General features: G+C 37.8%; 2 protein-coding genes across 3 annotated transcripts in view; one reads left to right on the plus strand and one right to left on the minus strand.

Moving 5' to 3' along the window:
* Window positions 1-298: 298 nt before the first annotated feature.
* On the minus strand, window positions 299-16,194 carry UBA5 (ubiquitin like modifier activating enzyme 5). Of its 2 annotated transcripts, XM_059663938.1 has the most exons (12): window positions 15,904-16,194; window positions 12,068-12,113; window positions 11,875-11,964; window positions 8,809-8,918; window positions 7,888-7,974; window positions 7,148-7,232; window positions 6,212-6,316; window positions 5,911-6,038; window positions 3,597-3,732; window positions 3,255-3,330; window positions 3,005-3,111; window positions 299-2,476 (listed from the first exon to the last, which is right to left on the minus strand). In XM_059663938.1, exons 1-12 carry the CDS (start codon window positions 16,062-16,064, stop codon window positions 2,393-2,395), a joined length of 1,215 nt encoding a protein of 404 aa, XP_059519921.1. In that variant the 5' UTR covers window positions 16,065-16,194; the 3' UTR covers window positions 299-2,392. The 2 variants fall into 2 exon arrangements, with proteins under 2 accessions (XP_059519921.1, XP_059519922.1); XM_059663939.1 differs by lacking the exons at window positions 12,068-12,113; window positions 15,904-16,194 and having other exon boundaries at window positions 11,819-11,955.
* Window positions 16,195-16,778: 584 nt separating this feature from the next.
* ACAD11 (acyl-CoA dehydrogenase family member 11) overlaps window positions 16,779-26,069 on the plus strand; it is a 70,834-nt gene continuing 61,543 nt past the window's right edge. The window contains exon 1 of the mRNA XM_059663937.1: window positions 16,779-16,971. Within this exon, the coding sequence (XP_059519920.1) occupies window positions 16,823-16,971 (149 nt within the window). The 5' untranslated portion in view covers window positions 16,779-16,822. The remainder of the gene's footprint in view (window positions 16,972-26,069) is intronic.

Consider the following 26,069-nt stretch of genomic DNA (forward strand, 5'->3'; position numbering starts at 1 on the left):
TCAAAGCTTCGTTAATAAATACTCTTAAATGAGATCAACCAAAGGACTTGTATGCATGCATATAAGCATAACCAATGGATGCAAGACACTGGTGGTGAGGGGGGGGTGTGATGGCATGTGCCAGGGGGTAGGGGAGGCCGGGGGGAGGTCAATAGGGAAAAAAAGGAGACATATGTACTACTATTTGTAATGCTTTAAACAATAAAATTAAAAATAAATACTCTCAAATGGTTACCTGTGTTGATCAGGGTGTTTGTAGGTATTCAGGGACTATTTTTATATGAAGAAACCCATAGTACATATTTTCTTAACTGTATAAAACATTTGAGTACTACCACAAATTCTCATTAACAATGAGGGAAGGGATTAAAGTTGAACATATGGTTTGTTTTACTAGAATTTAGAGCCTTTGTGCTAAGGCAATTTTGGGAGTGTGTTTCTCTTTCACAGAAACAATAGTATTAATCTTGTCAAGCACCGTGGGTTTATTTAGTAGTGTGAAATTCAGTAAGGATTAATAATCAGCTGCCTACATACAAGTTTTCATGGCAATCAGATTGTCAAGAGAGCACTCTAGGTTGCAAAAGATACCTGTTACCAGATTTTTTTTTTCTGGTAAAATAATCCAGTAACTATTTTTTTTAAATATGTGTTTTTTTTAATTTCAGAGAGGAAGGGAGAGGGAGAGAGATAGAAACATCAAAGATAAGAGAAATTCATTGATCGGCTGCCTCCTGCACGCCTCACACTGGGGATTGAGCCCGCAACCCAGGCATGTGCCCTTGACCAGAATCAATCCCAGGAGGTTAAAAAAGGAATGGGATTTAAGAAGACTGGATTTTTTTTTTTTGAAATTCAAACATCTCTAGTAACTAGAAAAGTTAGTTATTTTATAGAGGAATACACTAAATTTTTAAAATATAACAAATGACCTAGCAAGGCAACTTAAGGTTCAAGGCTAGAAAAACTATCCCTCTGCCTTCCTGACATTATTTTAAACATAAGAATCACAATATAGTCCTAAAATCACAAAACTAATATATTGAACATATTTTTGATCTGTGGGCCTTTCTGAAATAAGTTTTTAGAACTTTATTTTACAAGTGGGAAATGCACTGTTTAATTTTTACTAACATTGTCAGCCTACAAATACAATTTAGACATTCCTATCTTCAAAGCAAAAAATAATAATAATAATCAAAATAGGAGATTAGCAGTAATAGCCTACAGATCTTACCTTGGCTTCTGTCTTCCTCCTTCATGACATTGGGAACATGAGTGATATGGGCACTCACTCAAATAATGGTTACACATGCATGTTTTTATATTGGTCTCCAAACCACTGGAATTTTATTTCAACCAAGGCTCTCTAAGCCTTCATTATTTATATACAACTCTAGGAAAAAACAGTTTTATCAATTTATGATTTAGAGGTCATGATCTGGAAAAATGATACTCTTACAGTAAATAAATATTATCAGTCATTTCAGAGGCACTTTAGGCCTCATTAATGCCCTATCCAGGATAAACCCTTTCCAATATTTAATTAGCTGGGGAATCACATTTAAGTGAAATAAAATATTTAAAGGTAACCCATATCATGGGTATAATCTAATCTTAGCCTAAATTTATCCATTACTCCTCAATAAAGTACAGTGATTCCAGGTCTATGTCCACAGATGCAATGATTTCCTTGGTCAATGCAGAAATATAATTTGTACTTCCTCAAAGTACCTTTATCTGTCTACCCATGAAAAAAACTTCCTTTTAGTGGCCTGATTTTGAATATATAATCCACAAGTTTACAACTTTTCCACTGACTACATTTCAATTTGTAATCAGGAAACATTTCAGAGAATGTTGTTATTTTATAGATTAACTATTTTAAATTCATTGCTGGCCAAGTTAGGAGTAGTGGGCAGTTCTCTTGTAGAGAACAATTCCAAAACAATGAGTGCCTGGCCTGCTAGCTCAAATCAACAGGTTGTACCTCTTGCTCTTTTCCCTGTATTTCAGGACCACATACTGCTCTATTGCCCATGGCCCAAACCACAAAGGATTACTGGAAAGAAAAGGAATGTGTACAGCATCCCTCACAAAAGGCCAAAACATTTCAATGGCTAAGGTTTCAATAAAACTTATAACTGCCTAAAATAATCTTTTGAAATGTTCTTACTAGAATGAAACATGAGTTTTAGGAGAGTTATTGATTTAGTTGAGGGTGAGGTAACAACAAGCAACAGTAACAGTATTTTCAAAAAGTATAACAATTTAGCAAAGAATACACATCAATTGATGTTGTCCTAAGTTTTGTCAGTTTTAAAATTGACTTTTTTTAATTGCAAAGGAATAGGTTTAAACCCAGAAAATAAAATATAGCCCAGTCCATTATCTACATATTCTTCATCTTGGCCATGAGATCTTCCAAGCTTTCACCAGAATCTTCCACTGTTACATCAGGAACAGAATCTTCTTGCTATCAACAAATGAGGGAAACATAGTGAAAAAATAACCTAAATTCTTGATGCTTAGAAATATATAATCAGTAAGCTTTAACCATGTTCAATAAGTTTACAAAGTAAACTTTCTGTAGTACATATACCTTCTAATTTTTAGGAGAGACAAAGTCCTTTACTTTCCACACCTGTCTTTTGATTCACAAGGCAGTAATTTCAATATTCCTGAGATATCTACTAAAGTGGTACTTTTAAATGGTATTGTGGCTAAAACAACTAATTTAGAAATATAATATTTTCATTTAATCAAAATCTATTTGACTTGATCCATTAAGTGAACAAAACTATTTTATATTTGTTTTCAAACAGTTAAATTGTGCTGTGCATATGTCCATACTAGCACTGAATACATCTCTTTCAGACATCTTGATGCCTATAGTAAAATATCTAATACAGGAAGTACTGTGCTGGCATTATAAAGGATAAAGATGAAAGATAAACACTTTTTTCATGTTATTTACTTATGGTAAATCAGATTTTAGATGTACCTTTTGGGGAACTGTATAGGCCACTGTAATTCCTTCAGGTAAGTCAGGAACTGGACCTGAAGAATTTTTCAGTTCCTCTTCTGAAACCTCAGACACCAACTCAATACCTGTAGAGTTAAATTGGACCTTATTACAGTTTTTAAGGAACTTAAGCAATAACAACTCAAACTTGTATAACATTAATTATGAGATCCCCTCCCATAAAAGATATGTCATATGCTGCCATTTCCATTTATGAAAGGACTCCTACCCCACTCATTGTCTTCATGTATTATCTCTTCCTCTTCTTGAACAACCTCCGTTTTGGGCAGTGCTGCTACCTTTTTCTGTAGAAATCAAACAGGATCAAAGTATTTTTATTCATTCTCAGTTCTCCCGAGCATTAATCAATACTTCAGGCAGGCTTTTTATCCTACCAAAAGCAAAAAAGGACTTTGAACAGAATTTTCATTTGGAGGGATGGTAAATAAAAGTTTAAGGACCCAGAATCCAATTATCTGAAATTCCAAATCTAAATAATTTTTTTTTCTTTTTTTAAGCTATTATCCTATGCAACATGTTCTCTCACACATTCTGACAGACTGGCATATACCTTATATTCTTCCTGCTGTTTCCTGCAATTTCTGTCATCGCACTGAGGATTTGGCTTCATGGACATAGTAGGAAAAAAATCCTGCATTGCATTGTATCCGAGGTAAAAACTAACAGTACCAAATTTTAACAGAAACCTGGAAAAACAAATCAAAGTGGACTTAAATAAATAAAAGGATAAAAATATTTTAAAAATCAGATTTTTAAAAAATTAAATCTTTATTGTTGAAAATATCACATATGGCCTCCTTTCCCCCCCCATTCTGTAACAAGGAACAAAGAAGACAAATTTATTATCTTGTTTTCAGGGCCTGGCTCATAAAAGATATTTGTTGAATGAAAGCAGGAAAGAAAACTCTTTCATCAGCCATAGAACTCTTTTTTGAAACTCTAATAAAGATAAAATGCTGCCAATTAAACTATGGTTATGTCAACAACTTTAAAAAGCATGCTGATTTTAGAGAGATTAAAATGTGGAAGAATGATATATTAAAAATTCCTGAGACATGATACTAAATCTAACCAATTTAAAATATTTTATATAAAACTTACAATAAGGTTTACAATCTTAAATGTATAGTTCAATACAATTTTACAAATGTATTCACCCATGCAATCACTACCAGATCAAAATATAGAACATTTCCAGTATGCCACATAGCTTTCTGTGCTCCCTGCTGGTCAAATCTGATTCTTTTTAGAAAATCATGTATATAAGATAAACAACAAAAGGAAAAATATTTGCAAATTTATGTTCTTTTTTATTGTTTTTAGAAAAAGAGACACATCAATCTTTGTTTCATTGGTTGATTCTTGTTTGTTAAGTTTTATTTATTGACTGATTTTTAGAGAGAAAGAAAAGGAGGAGGAGAAAAAGTAACATCGATTTGTTGTTCCACATATTTATGCATTCGCTGGTTGTTTCTTATATGTGCCCTGACAGGGGCTCGAACCTGCAACCTTGGTGTATCAGGATGTCACAATAACCAACTCAGCTAGGGTGTAAATGTATGTTCTTAATATACATCAAGGAAAAACAAAAAAAAATTTGAGCAAAGAATATGAGCATATAATTCACATAAAAGTACAAGTTGCTCAAGTTATCACAAATAACAAAATGGAAAGAGATACCCATTCTTCACCTATTAGATTCACCAAGATTAAAGAGTTTTACAATATCAAATTATATCAAACGTGTGGGTGGACTAGGTACTCCTACACTGTGATGGAAATGTACAACCCCTTTGAAAGAAAAATTTAGTAATATGTCAAAAAAATTTGCATAAGCCCAGAAACGCCACTCCTAAAAATTAAAACTATACAAAAATCTAGTATACAAAGATATGTGAAAAGCTATTGTTTGCAGCATTATTAATAATTTAAAATCAGTAAGCAGCCTAATTGTCCATCAATAGAGGGGTTATACTATAAATATGACACGTAAGAGAGTAATTTATAGCCATGATTTCCCCCTTTTCATATCATTCTATGAAATGTTTTGTTTAGTTTGCACAAGCTATGAAATAGCTCTAGACAGTTGCCTTAAGAGTTCTTATGTATGCTTTTTACAATATCTTTGCTGGTAATGGACACTTCTGATATCAGAGTGCCTCCCTATAGCATGTTGCAGTTTGTTCTTATATTGGAGGTTTAGGAAACATAACTAAGCTTATTAGAGTTGTAACAAAAAATGGCCTGAGAGAGGGAACACTTAAAGGAGTTGTACTTTTAATTAAGTGTGAATTGATTCAAAAGCTCTTTGACATTTATTTTAGCTGTAAAGAAACCTTTGTCCTTTTTAGTTATAGTCTAGGAGGTCAATGATTTTCAACCAGTGTGTTGTAATAATCTTTTTTAAATACGTTTTTATTGATTTTAGAGAGAAAGAGGAAAGGGAAGAAAGGAAAAAAAACACCAAAAAACATTGATGAGAGAGAAGCATTGATTGGCTGCCTCCCACATGCCATCAAGCCTGCAACACGGGTATGTGCCCTGACCAGGAATGGAATTGGTGACCTCTTGGTGCACAGGACAACACCCAACCAACTGAGCCACACCGGCCAGGGCTGCAAGAATTTTTAAAACATGCAATACCTGTCCATTTAAATTATGTCTAGTAAGGTATATTACATACAAATTAAAAAGTATATGATATACATAGTATATAAAATAAAAATATATGTATATTTAAAATTAAATTTTAAAAACTAAATTAAATACTTTGCTGGTAGTTCCTATATTTAAAATATTTCATGAAATATATATATATTTTTTTATCAAAACAAGACTATTCAGAAAAATTAACCTTCACTCACTTTAACACATTTTGTACCAAGATCCCAGCAACTACGCCCATAGTGGTAGGAAGACTGGCTGCACAAACGCCCTCTCGTTTCAGAGTCTTTTCATCAATATTTGCAGCAACTACAAGTGGTGGGGCACACTACATGAAAAAGAATAAAAGAAAATATATTTCAAAGAAAGGGGAAAAGTATGTGTTCCAAGTAGCAGTTAATCATATACAAAGTCTGTTTTTCTTTGAACTGTAATACATATTCAATGCCCCTAGGAACTCTTGTATTTAGTGAAAAATAACCCAAAATTAATTATACATACCGCAAAACAAGCCGATTCTCCAGGAATTATAAGCTGTATGTGCCCCGAGACTGCATTTTCACTGACCCCAGACTCCATCCATGTTTGTCCAAGTTCATTACATGCCTTGATAGAAGTAGATAAAAATAAAAGAAAGGACATAAAAGAGCATGACGTAACGTACCATAATTTCTTTTCATGAAAAAGTGGCATTTAAGTGGATTACCATGAATTTTTTAAAATTAATTTTCAGAATAAAAAGTTAAAGTTGTAAATAATGGAATTCCTTGGCAATTGTTACTCTCTGTTTAGGGGAGAGGTCAATGTGGGGAAAAGGAAACATATGTAATACTTTCAACAATAAAGAATTTAAATTTTTAAAAATAATAATAAAATAAACTGACAGGTAAGCAGTCAATAAATATCTAATTAAATTAAGTCTATTGGATTTCTTATTACATTAATGTAAAACTTCATTTTCCGAAAATTATTTCAGCAACAAAAATGCAAAACTTCATTTGAAAAGCTGAAAACACAATAATTTAAAGAATTCAGTTTTATTTTTCAGAAACCATGTTTAAAGGCAATTTATATATATTTATATCTTTACTGAAAAATAAAGTAGCAAAAGTTAAAACCAAAGCTGACCAAGAGTATTATAAGATATTCATTTATTTTAAAAATTGTACATCACAACTATCTGCTATTTTATAGTTTCCTCTATTGGCATCAGAGAGTAGGATACTGAAACCTATGCCACAATAGCAAGGCTAAGCAGGTACCACAGCCATTAGAAAACATTTCAAAAATAGGCTAAGGGAACATTCAAAATAAGTAAAACACATTATAAAAGGGTTTAGACGCAGAACTATTTTTAGGATGGGAAATATATACTGATAGAAGATACAGAATAGATAAATCCATGAGTGTAACATTTTACACAGTAGGAATACTCACTGTATTTATTGCCATTCGAGCTTCAAAATTATCCACACAGCTAAGAACTAGGTCAACAGGTTTTCCATCTTCTAATCCACCATTACTAGGCAAAGAAAATAAATGTTATTTGAAAAAAATCAGGACACAAAATACACTCTAATTAGACTTTATTTGTTCAGTCACACATTTTCTATTTCAGTAAATGTTTAAGTATAATTATAATATACTAAGTATTTAATATTAAAGATCCAGTATATAGAGAGTATTGAGTAACTATTATGAATATAACATCAATGATATTATAGTACTTTTTACACAAGACCTACAAGGATGCAAGTATAAAGTCTGTTTACAAAAGTTACCATTTACCTATTAGCTTTCAGACTTTTATTTAAATGTAGTAAGTTAATTGAAAACAATTCATTATTTTAGTGGTATCACAAGAGTCTCTGCAGAAAACCACTTTCAGACAGAAATATATTCTAGAACACAAAATGTATAATTGAGGATTCCTTATTATACTATTATAATAATAGGGGTTTTGGGTTAGTTTTTCTTTTGTTGTTACCATTGTATTTTGGACAATATATACTTTTTACTGAGCTCCCAGTATATAAGAATTACACAAAAATTAACTATCCTAAAAACAAAACTATATTTCATTCTACCAATGCATTAAATTAATCATTCGCACATTTTCTATAATACTTGTTTAACTGAGCTGGACATGTGCAAAATATTCATAAGTAAAATTTTACCTTATTCTATCCATGAAATGTTGAAAGTTTTCTACTGTGGTTATGTTATAGTTGTGTACTTCAAACAGAACATCAGGATTAATGTTCCTAAGAGGGGAAAAAGGAATGATTATAGGAGGAATAGTAACAGAAAGCAGGAAAAAGTACTAAAGATCATTTAACAGAGATCAGAGAAATGGAATTTAAGCTATTCAAAGAAAATCCTAAGTCCTCTTCTACCTCTTTTGTCCCACATCAAGGACTAAGTTCAAGGACTAGGTTTATAATGTGTAGATTATCAGAAGGCTTACAAAATGTTCCCACAGCCTGTGTACTGAAAATTAAGTCTTATCCCCTCTGTTAGCTACATTTCAGCCTGACAAAAGAGCTCCTTTGTTCCTTATTCAATTCAGTGCATTCAATTTTCTTTGGGCTCACAAAGAAAATTCCTAGAGCAAGGGTCAGCCACTTATGGCCTTTCCATCAAAATTGACCTGCCACCTATTTTTGTAAAGTCTGCAAGCTAATAATGGCTTTTACATGTTTAAATGGGTGCAGAAAAGAAAGTCAAAAGAACAACAATCATTTCATGACATGTAAAAAATATATAAAATTTTAACTTCAGAGCCCATAAATAAAGTTTTATTGGAGCATAGCCATGCTCATTTGTTTTTATATTGCCTACAGATGCTATTACACTATAAGTGCATAGCTGAGCAGTTTTGACAGAGACCATACAGCCCTCAAAGCTAAAGTATTTACTATCTAGTCCTATAAAGGAAAAGGTTGCCAACCCAGATCCAAGAGGTAAGACAATTCTTTGCAGAAGTGAAACCTGCATTCCTATAGAGAAAAATTCAGGTCCATTTATGCATTAGGTTAACTCATACCAAATACACAAAGATTTCACTAAATAGAGTCTTTAATTGCTATTCCTCTTACCTCAAAGTATGTTCTGCTGCTTGAACTTTACTTAATCCTGCTTGATGAGGTTGGAAGAAAAGTCTATTCATATTGGCCAGTTCCACCTTGTCATAGTCAAAGAGTAGTAACTAAAATGAAAATAGTGATATTCTGATGAAAAACATAAGAAAGAATGAACTAGTGAGTTTTACATTTGATGGGTTTAACAGTTTGGCAGTAATAATAAACTCTGAAACTCTAGATGCCATATATTAACTCATTTAATGACCATATGAGGTAAGTATGTAGATACCTAGAAAGAACTAGGTCATTTGCTCAAAAGCCACTCAGCTAATTTGTAGTGGAAAAGGGATTTGAATTCAAACATTCTCAGTGTAGCATCTGTACCCTAACCACAATGCTGTACTGACTCTCTAAATATTTGCTAAGATATTAATGTTCATTTCATTTCGTTCCTATTTTTGCTAAAAGCCAAGAACCCATTAGATAAATAAAATTTTTCAATAAGATAAATACAAATGCCATAACTTAAAACTATAGTAAAACATAACTCCTTTTGTGAATATGAAACTACATATACAACCATGCCATGGCTAAAGCATTATTCCAAATAGAATTACTAACCAACCATTTAATTCTTGTTTCCTGCTATATATTTAGAAATGACAGTGTTATACACACACACACACACACACACACACACACACACACTTTAAAGTGGCCAAAAGATCCCATTTCTTATCAGTAAGAACAGGTTGGACCCAAGGATTTCCAAGTTCCCTTCCTTGGTCTAAAATTCTGTGACTTTGTAATACAATTCTTAGCATCCTAAATTTAACAGTAAAAACAAAAATGGTATTTTCTTCTTCTCAATACAGAAACACTAACCCGACCCATAAAAACAGCATGTAAGTAACCCTTAAAATCTTGGTAGAAAAGATATCACTTATGACCCCTATGATAATTTTCTAACCCTAGAGTCTCCAAAATATGATTTATTTAAGCTCATTCAACAATATTTACTAGATCAGGCCAAGCATTAAGTCTGAGTTTCAGCCTCATAGCTGGTTTATGAATAAGTTGCGGGAAATCCTAAATTTGGGGACAATAAGTGTGACTCTGCCACTAACTAGCTCCAGTCATGAATAATAAGTCACTTTCACTTTTTAGGGCTGTATCCTCATCTATAAAATAAAGCAGCTGATATGGATCTGGTAATCCAGGGTGTGCTGGGGATTCCGGAAACTTTCAGGAATAAGACGTGGTCTCTGGGTCTCTAATCTTCCACTTCCCTACTTAACTTCATGAATTACCTTCTTTTTTATCTGTTTTACACATTGGAGAAAGAGTTCTGAAATATGCCTATGTGTAGATCCTTAGCATACAACCTTGAGTGCACACTGGAATCATTTAGGACAGCAGTTCTCAACCTGTGGGTCGCCAACCTGTGGGTCGCGACCCCTTTGGGGTCGAACGTCCTTTTCACAGGGGTCGCCTAAGACCATCAAAAAACATATATAATTACATAGTTTTTGTGATTAATCACTATGCTTTAATTATGTTCAATTTGTAACAATGAAAATACATCCTGCATATCAGACATTTACATTACGATTCATAACAGTAGCAAAATTACAGTTATGAAGTAGCAGCGAAAATAATTTTATGGTTGGGGGTCACCACAACATGAGGAGCTGTATTAAAGGGTTGCAACATTAGGAAGGTTGAGAACCACTGATTTAGGAAGTCTTTAAAAAAATACAGATGTCTGGGTCCCATTCCCAGAGATTCTGGTTAACTTTTTATGGGGTGCAGTGTGGACATCAGAATTTTTTAAAACTTCTCAGGTAATTCTAATTACAGCAGTGTCTGATAATCACTGTTCTAGAGATCCTTGCTACTCATAATGTGGCCTGGGCAAGCATTACCTAAAGCTAGTTAGAAATACAGAAGCACTTCCCCAATTTTACTATGCATATGAACCATCTGGCAATCTTGTTGAACTACAGATTCTGATTCAGCATGTCTAGGGTGGGCCTGGGAGTCTTCATTTCTAACAAACTCCCAGATGATGTTGATGCTTCTACTTCAGGGACCTGACTTTGAGTAGCAAAGATGCAGAGATTCTTAAAGTGCCATTCCTGGAATAACATCAGATTCACCTGGGAACTTGTTAAAAATTAAAATTCTTAGATCCACCTGAAACCTACAGGATCAAAACCACTGAGGTAGGTAGGGTCTGGCAATCTGTGGTTTAGTAAGCCTTCCAAGGGCTCCTGATGCACACTCAAACTGAAAACCATGGATTTCCATGATCTGTACTATCCTTGATCAGTCAGCTATGAACAACTGTTGGCTGGCTTTTGTAAGCCTCTTCACAGACTTTGAAATGTTAATAAACATTTTTAGTATTTTGATGTTGTTTTTTCTATATTGATAAATGAGTGCCAACTTTGAAACCATTTCCCTTTAAAAATTTGGTGCATGGAGTAAACCAACATATTAAAAAATATTGATAAACTTTATGGGAAAGTGCATGCTTTATCAAAATGACAAATTAAAGGGTATACTTTGTGGAAAGCTTATGTATTCAACCACATTTAACATCATGGACTCAAGCTTCATAAGCCTAATATTGGTAGACTGATACCTAATATAAGGTCACTTCTCCTTCTTATCCAGAATCTAAACCAATTTTAGAAAAAAATAAACATATATATATACACATGTGTGTGTGTGTGTGTGTGTGTGTGTGTGTGTGTATGTATGAATTAAAAAACATCTACATCTGGAGCATTCTCCAGTTCAATTTCAAACACTTAAGTCCAAATTGTTTATATATTACCCCAAACAAAAATGTTCCTGAACACAATTAGGTAGTCCTTGTTTTTAATCAGCAATAATATCAGCTTCCAATTTGGTAGGGTTATGTCTTAACCCCCTCAGGTAGAAAGAAAAATCTGAATATATACACCATAAATCAATAAACCATCAGTAATGGGGGAGAGGGGGAGATTATAATTTGTACCTGATTTACTCCAGAAGTCAGTTCTCTACATGATAGGCAAAGAGAAATGTTTTTACCTTACCAATGCCACATCTTGTCAGCATTTCAGCAGTCACACTACCAACTCCACCAACACCTACTATTGCTACAGCAAAGGTACGGATTTTCTGTAAAATGAAAAATTATATATGTCTTGGTTAATAAGTCTTCCTCAAAAATTATTTTAATTTATTGAAATCATCTTCAAAAACTTGGAAAGGTTTATCATACCTCATAGTCGCTTACAATTCCCATTCGTTTCAATGCCATCAGGCGGCTTAAAACAAAGAAACAAAAAATGTTTTAAAGGTTACACAATCTTAGTGACATAGGTAAACATATATCACAGAAAATAGACTCCAAAAGTCAATCATTGCTAATCTTTTAAAAGAGGAGAAATCTTTCCATCAGTTCAGTTTTACCAGATGAAACTAAATCAATGGGGCAGCTTTAAGAACACTAATGCCTGAATACACTTCCAGCCCATGCAACGAGATTTTTTAAATTGGAAATAATTTTCCCTCAACATTTCTAAGATATGACTTCAGTGTCTTCTAGCTTCTGGAATTTTATGATGTGCCCTAGTATGAATCTATTTTCATCCACTGTCTGAGTACTTAGTGGACACTATCAAATTGTTTTTCAGTTCTGGGAAATTTCCTTGAATTTGATGATTTCCTTGTTTGTTTGGTTTGTTTTTCCTGGATTATCTTTCTGGAACTCCTATTATTTGGAAGTTGGACCACTTGGACTGGTCCTCTATTCTTATTTCCTTTCTTCTATTTTCCATCATTTTAGTTTCCTACTCTATTATCTGGATTTTTTTTTCAACTTTATTTTCCAATCTTTCTATTGACATTTTCATTTTTACTATTCTCCATTTTCAAGAATTCTTTTTAACCATCTGGTGTTTTTTTGTTAGCACCTTGTTCCGTTTCATTTACAACACACCATCCCTCATCTAGGGATAATGATAATGTTGGGGATGTGTTATTTTGTTCTGTTGTGTTTTGTTTTGTTAGGAGCTTCTCTCATCCTTTGTTCTGCTCATATTTAAGAATCAGACATTAATAAAGCAAAGATGTGGGCAATGCCTGTTTGACTTTGGGCTTCACCATAAGGTGATCTGGCTGAGCTATTTAGCAGAAACCCACAATATTACTGTCTTTCAGTCTTTCTTCTTGGTTCTATCAGCTTCTCTGGAGAAAAATCTTTCAATTTCCAACCTGAAAGGTGTTTATGGCTGTCCGTTTGGAGGTGTTAAGTGGAAGAGCAAGGCTGGGAGTCATTGCACTCAGTATTGTAAACAAGGACCTGCTTCAATTAATAGAAATCCTCTGTTTTATTCCCTCCAATGAGTAAATCTCTAGTCTTCTCTTTTGATAGGGAAGAGGCATTAGCATTAGCTCAGCTACAAAAAGTGAAGTAGGAAACCTGGGCTCTGTTTCTTCAACAGATTTTCAATCATATCTTTTTTCTAGCCCTACCTTAAACCCTTCTAGAAGTACCTGTGCCCAATCCTGAGCCTTTGGGGAATTCTGTGGTGTAAACTGGATCGCAGGCTTGAGAATCAACTTCTTTAGATCCATTAAATCAGTTATCAGTCATCCATCACTTTTCTATTTCTAAGACTTTGTTACTATAATCTTCAAGTACAGGAACCTAATCATCCTCATTATTAATAGAAACCCTGTTTTTTCAATGGGGATTATTCTTTTATAAAATTCCTTTACTGTCATCTTGGTGGGATTAGGTAGACAAGGATAATCAATGTCTGTGATCAATCTGCCATCTTTACCTTGATGCTGTCTTTAATCTTCATAAATAACCCTAGAAAAATGTATTGCAATCCCCTTTTACAAATGAGAAAAAAGATTCAGGTTAACTTGGCCATGATTAGCTAAATGGCAAACAAGTACTTAGAGCTGAGTTTTTAAACTAGTATTTGAAACCAGGTTTTCTAACTTTAAAGCCTCTGCTCCCCTTTCAATTTTCTCCATATGCCTGTAATTATATTCTATAACAGATAATTTTAGTTATTTGATCATTTCACAACCACTGAGTTTCTCAAATTAAAGTAAAAATTCTTTGAGGGTCAGAGGCTTTCTATTATATTTCTTTTGTGTCACTTCATGAAATTAAAATGAAGCTGAGCACTTACAAACCCCTCTCCTCTATTTTTTGATAACCCTGTACTTTATAATTCCTACTACTCATATTGCAATCCTATGTTTACCTTACTGTATATCTCACACTCACCTGGTAATCTCTGGAGGGAAATGACCATGTCTACTTTGTATCTCCAGTGTCTATGCATAAGAGATATTCAATAAATGGTAGATAATATCAACCAGGAGGCTGGAGATGAAAAGGTGTTCACTAAACACAGTATTTGCTAAACAAACAATTAAAAAAATTAAGGCTAACATTGATCAAACACCCACGTACTAGTGAAGAGCTTTGGGTGACAACTGCCATTTCTTACGCAGCCGTTTTAATAAAGACAAAAGGTGCAAATAAGAAAATCCTAAATGTTTAGATTGGAGTTCTGAAAGTCTGTGATTATTACAATGTCAACGTGATCTCATGTTAAAACAATGTCTGAAAGATGAATCTAAATATATCATCTACATCTCTTTGCTTTTCATTCTTGGACGGAATATTTCAAAACCTTCATTTGTAAAATTAGAAAATGTTGAAGATGCCGAAGGGAATAGTTTCCACTCGTCCTGGTTAGAGATGTCAGTTCATGCTAACTCAAAACTCTTAAAAATGTTGGATCATAAACTCTTCCTGTTTGGCAACACAGTGAAAACACACGCATCCTCCTTAAAGAAAAAAAGGGCAACAATACCACCTTTCCTGTTTCACCCACTTCAAAACTTTCACCTACTTTAAAAACTATCCAATTTTTTTTTAGCCACACTACTCAGTGGCTTATTTCTTTTTAATGGGGAGACAGTTCCATGGGAACTTGGACCAGGCCAGGCCTTTCTATGCACCACTAGTCCCATGACCCGAGGCAAGTCCCAGCAGCTCTCCAAGCCTCGATGCTCTCCCCTATAAAAAGGAGGTAAGCCCCCACCCGCTGTGGCTCAGCGGGTAGAGCATTGGCCTGCGGACTGAAGGGTCCCAGGTTCGAGTCCCGGTCGCGCATGCCCGGGTAGCGGGCTCGATCCCCAGTAGGGGGCGTGCAGGAAGCAGCCGATCCATGACTCTCTCTCATCATGGATGTTTCTCTCTCTCTCTCCCTCCTCCTTAAAAAAAAAAAAAAAAAAGAGGTAAAATCACAGCAGCCATCTCCTAGGGTGGTGGGGAGGAGGGCAATGCACGCCTGACAACGCATGCAAAGCGCTTAGCTTAGCAGGTGGTGAAAGCGCAGGCCATGTCAGCGTGGGTCCTGAACAGTCAAGTCTTGTACCGAAGCTTCGCCTGTACAAGCCGGTCTAAGAATTGCACATACGCTGAGGTTCCCAGTGCCCACACTCTTCTCCCCTCGCCCGGGGTTCCTCGGCTGCGGGGAGCGGATGGGAACCCGGGGAGGCGGACTCTGCAGCCCTCCCGCCTCCCCACCGCGCTATGTGCACCCCTTCTTAGGACGCGAGGAGGGAAGCCCGGGCAGAGCTGGTCAAACCCAATGGCTCTGGAGCTAACCGAGCTCGGCCCACCACGCCCCCGATGGAGGAGCTTGCGTGAGGCTCGAAGTGTCCGTTTAGCGGCTTTTAAAGGCGACGTCACCTTCTGCAAGTCGTTCCCGTGGGCTGTGTGGGACCCACTCATAGAGCCAGGGCGGCCGGACACTGGACGCGCGTCCTGGGCAGGCACGGGAGCCGCACCATATGGCTGAGCCACTTGTGGTTTTGGTTTGTTCGTTCGTTTGAAGAGAAATCACATCTTTGACCTGTATGTACTACGGTCTTGCCTTGTCTGTTGGAAACAGGACCCCAGAACAAGGAAAGGGAGGGGGGAGGCCGCGTGAGCAGGACCGGGGTGGGGGGAGCGCCCCACTCCCGGCCCCTCGGAGAAGGCGGCCTCGCCCCGCACGCCCGCCTCCGCCCCGCGGTCACCTGTAGGGGTTGGAGTCCACCACCTCCGGGCTCATCTTCTCGATGCGGGCCCGGCCGCCGCCTCCGTCGCCGCCCCCCAGGGCCCGCCGACTTCTCTCTCGGGCCAGTTCCCGCTCCAGCTCCTCAACCCTCCGCTGCAGCCGCTCCACAGACTCGGCCATGGCTGGGGCTCCGGCCGCCAGCGCTCCCTGCCCCGGCCGTCGCCGCCGCCGCCGCCCCACACTGACTGGGTTGCTGGCCCGTAAGGAGTATCTAAGGCGGCACCGAGCCCTGGGGATCTGTTCCCAGCGCCTCACAGAAAGACACGTCTCCGCCACCCGCGCCGGCGTCCCGCGGTACCACTTCCGGTTGCAGTCATCACTCCCTCAGAAAAACACACACACACACACCCACCCCTTCTAACTTGTCTCCTTTGCCGGGTCCTAAGAGACCAGGCCTCAGCAGGGCCGAGGTCCTAAGCGGCCAGAGCGGGCGGCCGGCGCTATTGCCCTGTCCAGTGGGCGGCTCAGAGAAACACCAGGAACTTTTATTCCTGGGCTCGAGGTCCAAACGGACCCTTTTCAGAAGCGGACGCTATAGGTCTTCCGCAACAGGTGTAGAGGTGGCAGAGGCCTCTGCCTTCTTATTTGCCGGTCGCGATGGATGCGGCTTTGCTGTCTTTAAAACTGAGGTCTCCGATTCTGAGGCTGACTGCTCGTTTAAAATCCAAACACGAGAGCGGTTCTCCAGACATTTTCCAAGCGGAGCCGGAATCACCGGGATTCAGCGGGCCTGTGCTGCTCAGCAACTGTGCCGAACTCGTGTGTGATTGGCTGGAGCCGACCGGGCGCAGGCGGGCCTCGTCCCAGGCCACGCCCACTTGGGTATAAAGTGGTCCCTCCCGGCCCTGAAAGTACCTGTGGGTTCCGCGGCGGCCGTCATGGCGAACCGAGCCTTCCGCGAGCCAGAAGCCGGCGAAGTGCTGCCGCAGCACAAGTTCGACTGCAGGCCCTTGGAGGCCTACCTCAGCCAGCACTTGCCCGGCTTCCGGGCCGAGCCCGAGGCCAAGCTGACCATTGCCCAGTACAGGTATCGCCACTAGTCTCCTCCTCCAGTCGAAACGAATCTGTGCGTCGTGCTTTTGTCCCTTTGGCCCTGGGTGGGTTCCCGATGCCCCGCCGCCCCGTTTCTTCTCCGGCAATGACACACTCTGCAGGCGGGAGCTGGCATGGCATTCTGGGAATTTCCAGTTCGTGGGCAATTATGGAAGAGACCCTAGTCACGATTCCAACATGGAGAAGGAATCTCCGTTCAGGGATGCAATTATGCACCTCGGGGATTCACCGAGGCTTGGAAGCCCTGTGGGGTATACAGAGGCCTTCGCTCAACCTTTGTTCTATAGCCATTAACTTTCCCCCCTGAGAAACAAGTGTTACTCCTTTATAATTGGCCATATTCTCGGAGGCTGGCCTAATGGCCCCAGCTGGGGGATTCGAATTCTAATGGCCGATCTTCCACTTGGCAAACCACACCGCCACTTTGGGCTTCAGTTCTGGCTTCTGGAGGGGAGCCCTGCAGGGCCGCTAGTGTTACATAAACTCTCTGAGAGCTAGTTTCCTAATCTGTAACAAATACCCGACTGTTCTGAGTAATCCTGATAATTAAACGAAGTACAATAGGTGAAAGGACTTAAACATGGCAACAGAACTATATACCAGTGGCATTGATCACTACCATCTTTACTCCTGATTAGAGTAAAAAAAAAAAAAAAGTGGCAAAGGACCTGGATAAAAGAGAGTTTTGAGGTATAATTCAGGTATAAGGCACCTAGTCCCAATAGACAATGGAGGATGAAGGAGAAGGTGGAATAAAAAAACAGCTGAGGTTTCTAGCCTAGACGTTTTGTGTTGTAACAAACGAAAACAAATCAAAGTTCAAATTTCAACGAGGCCACTTGCTGTGGAAATCTGGATGGTGATTTAACCCTTTTGAGCAACTCAAAAGGGTTAGTAATGGAGACAGTAATATGTATCTCCTAGAATTGTTGGAGAATTATCTAATTGAAAAATACCTAATTCTGAATTAGGTTGGATGTTAAAATAACCAGGATTGTGCTTGTTAAATGAAATCAGTTGTGGCGTAAATAGTACAGGCACACCTCGTTCGATTGCACTTAGCGTTATTTCACTTCACAGATGTTGTGTTTTTTACAAATTGAAGGCAAAAACCTTCCACCAGCAAAAAGACTAAAACTCACTTTTATTGCAGTGGTCTGGAACCAAATCTGCAATATCTCTGAGGTATGCCTACATAGTATATGGATAGAACTATCCCACAGAAAATACATATTTCCTTCCAGAACACATGAAAAAGTTTATGAAAATTGAAGACATGTTGGGCTACAAAGAAAGTTTCAAAAATTCTGAAGTGTCAATCTTAAAAAAAAAAAAATCAGAATATAAATACCAAAAGTTTATAAATCAACTGAAGAAAGACAGCTATCAAATACATGTTTAGAAACTAATTGATTCATGGATTTAAAAAGCCAATAATCTACAGATAATAGAGAGTTTATCGAAGTTCAGTATGGAGAAACCAATAAACAAACCAATAAAATGTAATCTTAAAAAAGGTATAATTAATAAGAGCATCAAAAGTATAAATTGCCTAGATATTAATCTAATAAAATCTGTGCAAGACTGTCATAAAACTTTATTAGACTTTTAAAAAGAATTAAACTGACAGATGACAATGTTCATGAAAAGAAAAATTCAATAGTGCATTTTTCCCCAATTTAATGTGTATAGATTCAGCACAATAGCAATAAAAAATCTTAATTTTTTCTCTAATTTGAGAAATTACTCTTAAATTTTATGTGCAAGAGCAAAGGGCCAAGAATAGCAAAAACACTCCTGAAGATGAAAAGTAGGAAATTTGAATTAAGAAGGCATGATATTAGCACAGAAATAGACCAATAAAATCAGAGGGTCCACCAAAACGACCTACATATTTATAGAATTTTGATATATGGCAATGCTGGCATCAAGAATCAGTGTGTGTACAATGGAATACTATGCTGCTGTAAAAAAGAAACAACTCTTACCATTTGCAACAGCACAGATGGACCTGGAGAGCATTATGCTAAGCGAAATAAGCCAGTCGGAGAAAGATAAACATAATATGATCTCACTCACTTGTGGAATATAAGGAACAACATAAACTGATGAACAAAAATAGATCCAGAGATATAGAAACATCAGACAGACCATCAACCCTCAGAGGGAAGGTAGGGGAGAGGGGTAAGAGATCAACCAATGTCTTGTATGCATGCATATAAGCATAACCAATGGACACAGTAGTGGGGGTGAGGGCAAGTGCTGGGGGGTGGGAGTAGCTGGGGAGAGGTCAAATGGGGGAAAAAGGAGACAAATGTAATACTTCAAACAATAAAGAATTTAATTTTTTTAAAAAAGAATCTGTGTGTAGAGAGGACTTTTCAATAAATTACATAGGTATAATTGTTATATGTATGAAAATATTGAAATGAGACCTTTTCATTACCTCACAAAGTTCCAGGTGAATTCGCGTTAAAGGTAAAACTAAAACCATTTGGAAGACATATAGGAGATAATTGTTGACTTTGGAGTAGAGAATAAATTCTTTAAAAAGACAAAAGTCTCCTTAAAGAAAGTGAAATTAAAAAGAAATGTTTGCAATATATACATATAATGGTTAAAAGGTTAATAAACAGAATGTATAAAGAACTCCAATAGCCCAACAGGAAAACGGTTAACAGACTGGAAGATGCTTGAGATCACTGCACCTCGAGTATTCAGTGAAAGGCAAATTGAAACAATGACATACCATTTCAGACCTCCATATTGCCTTTTTTAAAAATCTGACAATTTCAAACAAGTGGCTGGGTTATGGGGCAACAGATCATATCCACAGTTGGTAGGAATGTGAATTAACTACTTTGGAAAACAATTTGATATGATCTTTTAAAGATTAAAATGGAAAAATAGACATGCCTCAAGACACAGCAATTCTTTTCCTAGAGGTAATCTACAAAAATGTTCATCGCGCTGTTTGTAATGGCAGAAATAAAGGAAATGACACTGTTCATCAGTAGCAGACTGGATGAATAAATTATATATATGATGGAATACTATACAGTGAAAATGATTCAGCTGCAGATATATACATCAACACAGAATTAAAAAAATGGACAAATAAGCAGTATCTTGTTTAAGGGCATAAACTTCAAAGGAAAGATAAACTTAATCAGGACAGTAGTTACTCTGAGGGGAGGGGCACACAGGGCTTCAGAGATAACAGTAATTTTCTTAAACTGGGTACTGAGAACACTGGTGTTTGCTGTGTTATTTACACTTTACAAATTTTGTGACTTTTTTATCTATGCAAATTTGATTTTAGAATTTGTGAAAATAAATCATATTAGAAATACAAAATATTTAGAATTAAATATTGAAAGCATTTGATAGCTTGATACAACAAAAGCTGTGTTTTTCAGCTACGTGTTTAATATGTGCATGGCACTGCTCCAATCATTGGGAATATAACAAAAAATCTTGCCTTCTTGGAATTCCCCCTCTATTTGAAGAATACAAACAATAAATATTACAGTGTAGAAGAAGGTGATATGTACTATGGAGAGAAATAAAGGGGAATAGGAAATGTTTGGGAGAGGGGAACAGGAGGGCCTCATTTGAGAAGGTGGCATTCAGCAAAGACTTGAAGGAGATGAGGATATGAGCCATGCAATTATCTGGGGGGAGAACATTCGAGGGGGGAGGGGCAGCAAGCGCAAAGGTTCTTAAGGGGGAGTGTGCCCAGTGTGTTGAAGGAATACAAGCCAATGTGACCAGAGTGGTGGAAACAAGGAAAACAATGGCCTCTTGGCCATTATAAGGACTTTGGCTTTTACTTTGAATTGAAATGGGGAGAAATTAGGGTTTAGGGGGCAGAGGAGGGACTGAGTTCTCTTTTTAAAGTCTCTTTGCCTGTTGTGTTTGATTGACAGGAACAAAATAAAGGAGACCAGTTTGGAGTATACTACAATGGTCCAGTTGAGAAATATTAGTGGCATAGACCAGGATGGTAGTGTAGAATAGGTGCAAAGTGGTCATAGTCTGGGTTTATTGGAAAGGATTTACTGACTGATCAAATGTGGGAGATGAAAGAAAAAGAGACAACTAGTATTCCATTTTGTCTTGGTAACTGGAAGGATAGAGTTACCATAAAATAAAATAGAGGTGATTATAGAGAAGCAGATTTGAGGGGAAATGTCAGATCTCCATTTTGGAATGTTGAGTTTAAGATGCCTTTTAGACATCCAAGTGGATCTGTGTGGTTAACAGATATAAGTTTGAGGATCAGGACAGAGGTCTGGACTAGACATGTGCATTTAGTAGTCATTGACGTAGAGATGGTATTTAAAGTCATGAAATCACAGAGCTTACCTAGACAATGAGTCTGCATAAAGAAAGAGGCCCAGAAACAGTCTTAGGCACCTCAGTGTTAGGAAGATGTAGAATCAAGGAGGAGGCTGCAATGGAGTAAAAGAAGGAATGGCTGTAGAAGTAGGGAGAAGTCATGGTTTGATACCATAACAGTATTAGTGGCCTTGAAAAAAGTAGTTTTGGTGGAAGGATCTGAATGAAAGCTTGATTGAAATGGGTTTAAGAGAAAATAGGAGAGGAACTGGATCAGGGAGTGTAAACTCAAGTTTTTCCACAAAAAGGGAATAAAAATGTTTTAAGTAGAGGGAGACGTGGAATCAAGATAAGTCTTTTAAAAAAATAGCATGTTTGTATATGCTGGATGCCAGTGATCCAGACGAGAGAGGGCAGTACAAAAAAAAAAAAATGAAGAAGAAGCCACAGGGGCTAACTATTGGAAGCAAAAGCCACCAAACCAGGATGCCAGTGATTGAGAGAGGGGAAAATTGTTCAGGAGAGAGTGGAATGAAGTCGAGTAGGCAAGAGTGGGCTGGGATCTAATTCACAAGATGTGGGAGTCTCCTTAGATAGGAATGTGAGCATTCTACAGACTCTGCAGGGAAGACACAGTATATGGGCACAGATGCTTGTGTGCAGTAGATATGGTGGTGTAAGTGTGTAGAAGTTCTCATCTAATTGCTTTTGTTCTCTCAGTGAAATAGGAAGCTAGAGTCAGCTGAGAGTGAAGATGGAGGAAAAGGTGTTGGATATTTAAAGAGAAGAATTTGTGAAATAGTTACTCAAGAGCATGGGAGATTAAGTAGGCTAAAGAAATATATTATGGTTGCCACACAGGGTTTACTTTGAAGTTCATGGTCATGAATTGGAAGCAAGAATATTTATTTTAGTAGATATTATTTTTTTTAAATATATTTCTTTATTGATTTCAGAGAGGAAGGGAGAAGGAGAGAGAGAGAGAAACATCAATGATGAGAGAGAATCATTGATTGGCTGCCTCCTGCACACCCCCTACTGGGGAACGAGCCCGCAACCCAGGCATGTGCCCTTGGCCGGAATCGAACCTGGGACCCTTCAGTCCGCAGGCTGACGCTCTATCCACTGAGCCAAGCCAGCTAGGGCTATTTTAGTAGATATTATTGATACTTTGCCCAGATTCTTTTGGATCCTTTTTATTATTTCCATGTACACTGGTTTGGTGGCTTTTTGGTGTTTTGTTTGTTTGGTTTTGTTTGTTTTTGTACTGCTCTTGGCCTACTGGACGCTCCTTTGCCCTGAATGTTGCAATGCCCAGGATGGCCCTTAACCAGTGACTGTTGGGTTCAGGAGTATGAGATGCTCATTATTCTTCCTTTGAAGATATGACAACTTTCAGATATAACTCACACTGCAAATATTTTTCCCATTGTTTTTTAGAGAGAGAGTAGAAGGGATGGGGGAGGAGAGAGAAAGAGGTAGAAAGAAAGGGGGCGGGAGGAGGGAAAACGTTGATGTAAAAGAGAGCAGGGATTGGGGGTGGGATGGGAAGTGAACCCAAAACCCAGATACCTGCCCTTGGTCACAAATTAAATCTGAGGTGTGTGGGCCAATCCTCTAACCACTGTGAACAATACTGGCCAGGGCCTTAGGGGATATTTTGCCTCTGTGCTTCTCATCTCCTGCTTTGTACATTTAAGTCTCTTGGACCATTTACTCAATGTTTTCCATGCTCAAACACTATGGCGTCAGTCTTTTAATCTTCTCTTTTCTTGATCTCTATCTACAGCAGACACATTTGAGATACTATCGGCATCAATATCACAAGTTACTTCAATCTGTACAACCTGTGGGCTGCAGGAGGGATGTCTGTGAGTGCAAATTTGCCACACTGGTGGTTATCCTTCACAGCGCTCATTCAGTTTCATAAGCCTGAATGAACACGTCATTGTCGGAACAGATGGTGAAGGTCTAATTCATCTTGGCATGAACTGTTGTATTACACTTGATCAGAATAGTCATTACTTCACCAATGGTTCAATACCAAAGGAAAAGGTGTCATATCAAAGAGCAGCAAATCCTGAATATTTTCAAATCTCTGGTCAAGGGACAAGATGGCTGCCTACATAGCTGCAAACATAAGTAACACCCTTATCAAGACTAATGCTTTTTCAATTTCTTGCTATTGAAAACAATCTTGTAGGATTCTCTAAGTTTCTGAATTATGGAGATGCTGCTTATTAGGATGATGTCATAGGTCTAAGACTTGTCTACCATGATGTGAGGAAGGGGTTAAAAACCTTTTCTTCATCTCTGCAGACAAATTAAGTTAGCTTTCTAGCTCTGTTATTCTGGAAACTTGCTAAAGATGGCATTTCCAGGCAACATTACTTTTGGTAAAAAATCATATCTAATTGATCCACTGCATCTGAACTGGAAGGCCTATGAATGAACTACAAGTATCTGATGGGATGCTTTGGGTTTCCCTAAGTACAATGAGGGCTCACTACTGGTCATGCTCCTTGCTAGGACCCTGGAAAGGGTCCCCAGAGGACTGCTACTAGAGATAATGGTTCCTGTGGAGCATGAGGCTTCTAAACCAGGTGGCACCCATACTCATCCATTGTGGTCTTATTTCTTGGAACCCGAGCTATCACCAAAGGGACAGAAGGGTCATAGAATAAATCAGAAACTCATCTGCTACTGCCCTGCTAGTGTACTGTATTTCCATTTCACATGATTCTAAAAGAGCTAGTGCTGGGGGTGGCCTGTTAGGGCCTTTTGAAATTGACTATGTAGTCAGTCTTATTCAGACAAGTGAGTGTTCCTAACTGTACACTTAAATGCAAAGATTTCATTTCGTGATTTAAGGTTGGACAAATAAAAAGCGCCACCTCTTTGGTTATAGATCAGGGGTCCTCAAACTATGGCCCGCGGGCCACATGCAAATACAAATATTGTATTTGTTCCCGTTTTGTTTTTTTACTTCAAAATAAGATATGTGCAGTGTGCATAGGAATTTGTTCATAGTTTTTTTTTAAAACAATAGTCTGGCCCTCCAACGGACTGAGGGACAGTGAACTGGCCCCCTGTTTAAAAAGTTTGAGGACCCCTGTTATAGATTAACACATTTCTTTCAGTACCAAATGTCTTGTCCAAATCCTAAATAAAAGTTATGACCATTGACTCATTGATGATTCTTATATTGATTTCATCGATGGGTTCCAGACTATATGGAGGCCTGATGCATGGAGTGGTTAAATTTAGCTGGTACTGTGTTCACAGTATTAATGATGATTTTCCCAAGGTGGGCCTCTCTCTCTCTCTCTCTCTCTCTCTCTCTCTCTCTCTCTCTCTCTCTCTGTCTGTCTTTGTTAGAACCTAGTTAGAGGAAAAGCTTTTAGTTTGGTGGGTTTCAGTTGTGTTTTTTGTATGTGGTGTTTTGAGATAAAATTTATTACACAAAATTCAAAAATATACTTAAATATATAATTTAGTGGCTTATATTAGCATATTCACAAAGTTGTATGACCATCACCACTATACATATATTCCAGAACATTGCCATCTTTCCAAAAACCCTTACCTTCCAAGCCCCATCCACTAGCAACCACTAATCTACTTTCTGTCACTATGGATTTACATATTCTGGATATTTCATAAAATTTGAATTATATAATATGTGGCCTTTTGCAAGTGGTGTTTTTTTTTTCACTTAACATAATGTTTTCAAAGTCCATTCATGTAGAATGTATCAGAACTTCATTCCTTTTATGGCTGAGTAATATTCCATTGTGTGGCTATATCACATTTTGTTTATCTGTTCATTTGTTAATGGACATTTCAGTTGTTTCCACTCTTTGGCTGGGGTGAATAGGGCTGCTATGAATATTATTGTACAACTTTTATGTGGGAAAATGTAGGTTTACAGTGGCAAGTACACAAAACACAGAGTTTATTTTTTTAATCCTCACCTGATGATATTCTTCCATTGATTTTTTAGAGTGGAAGAGAGAGGGAAAGACAGAAACATTGATGTGAGAGAAACACATTGATTGGTTGCCCCCTACACGAGCCCTGACCAAGGCCTGGCCAGGAGGAGCCTGCAACAGAGGTATATGCCCTTGACTGGAATAGAACCAAGGACCCTTCTGTCTGCAGGCTGATGCTCTATCCACTGAGCCAAACCAGCTAGGGCATGTTTATTCTTGTATTATTATTTATTCTTGTATTATATAGTCTTCTATAAACCTACTTTTGCCCAAATGTTTTTACCTTGGAGTGGAATTGCTGGGTCATATTGTAATTCACATGATAACTTTCATGGGGAACTTAGTTTTCAATTATATTTCACCTGGGTCATTTACCATCATGAAAGGCCAGTGCTTCATAAGTGACTGCATCATCAAAAATACATTCCATCAGATGCTTGGCATTAAAAAATGTTTTGATAAGGTTCATTGCAACTTGACTCTTTGGATCATCATGTATAAATTGTCTCATGTCAAGATAAACAACATAGCTTGAGGTGATCCCATTTCCTGACCATTGGTAATGATCCCCACTTTCTTATGCTAAAAGACACCAACACAAAATTAGATGGTGCCAAGAGCAGTGCTCTTTGATATGATTGTTGGGAAGGATGGGTTTGGTTTGTAGGAGAAAGATGATGCTATGCCCAATCTGACCTCTTGTTCTTTGCAGATGGAGGCTGGAGGCCTAGGTAGAAAC

The sequence above is a fragment of the Myotis daubentonii genome, chromosome 14 (assembly GCF_963259705.1).
Source record: "Myotis daubentonii chromosome 14, mMyoDau2.1, whole genome shotgun sequence".
Taxonomy (NCBI): domain Eukaryota; kingdom Metazoa; phylum Chordata; class Mammalia; order Chiroptera; family Vespertilionidae; genus Myotis; species Myotis daubentonii.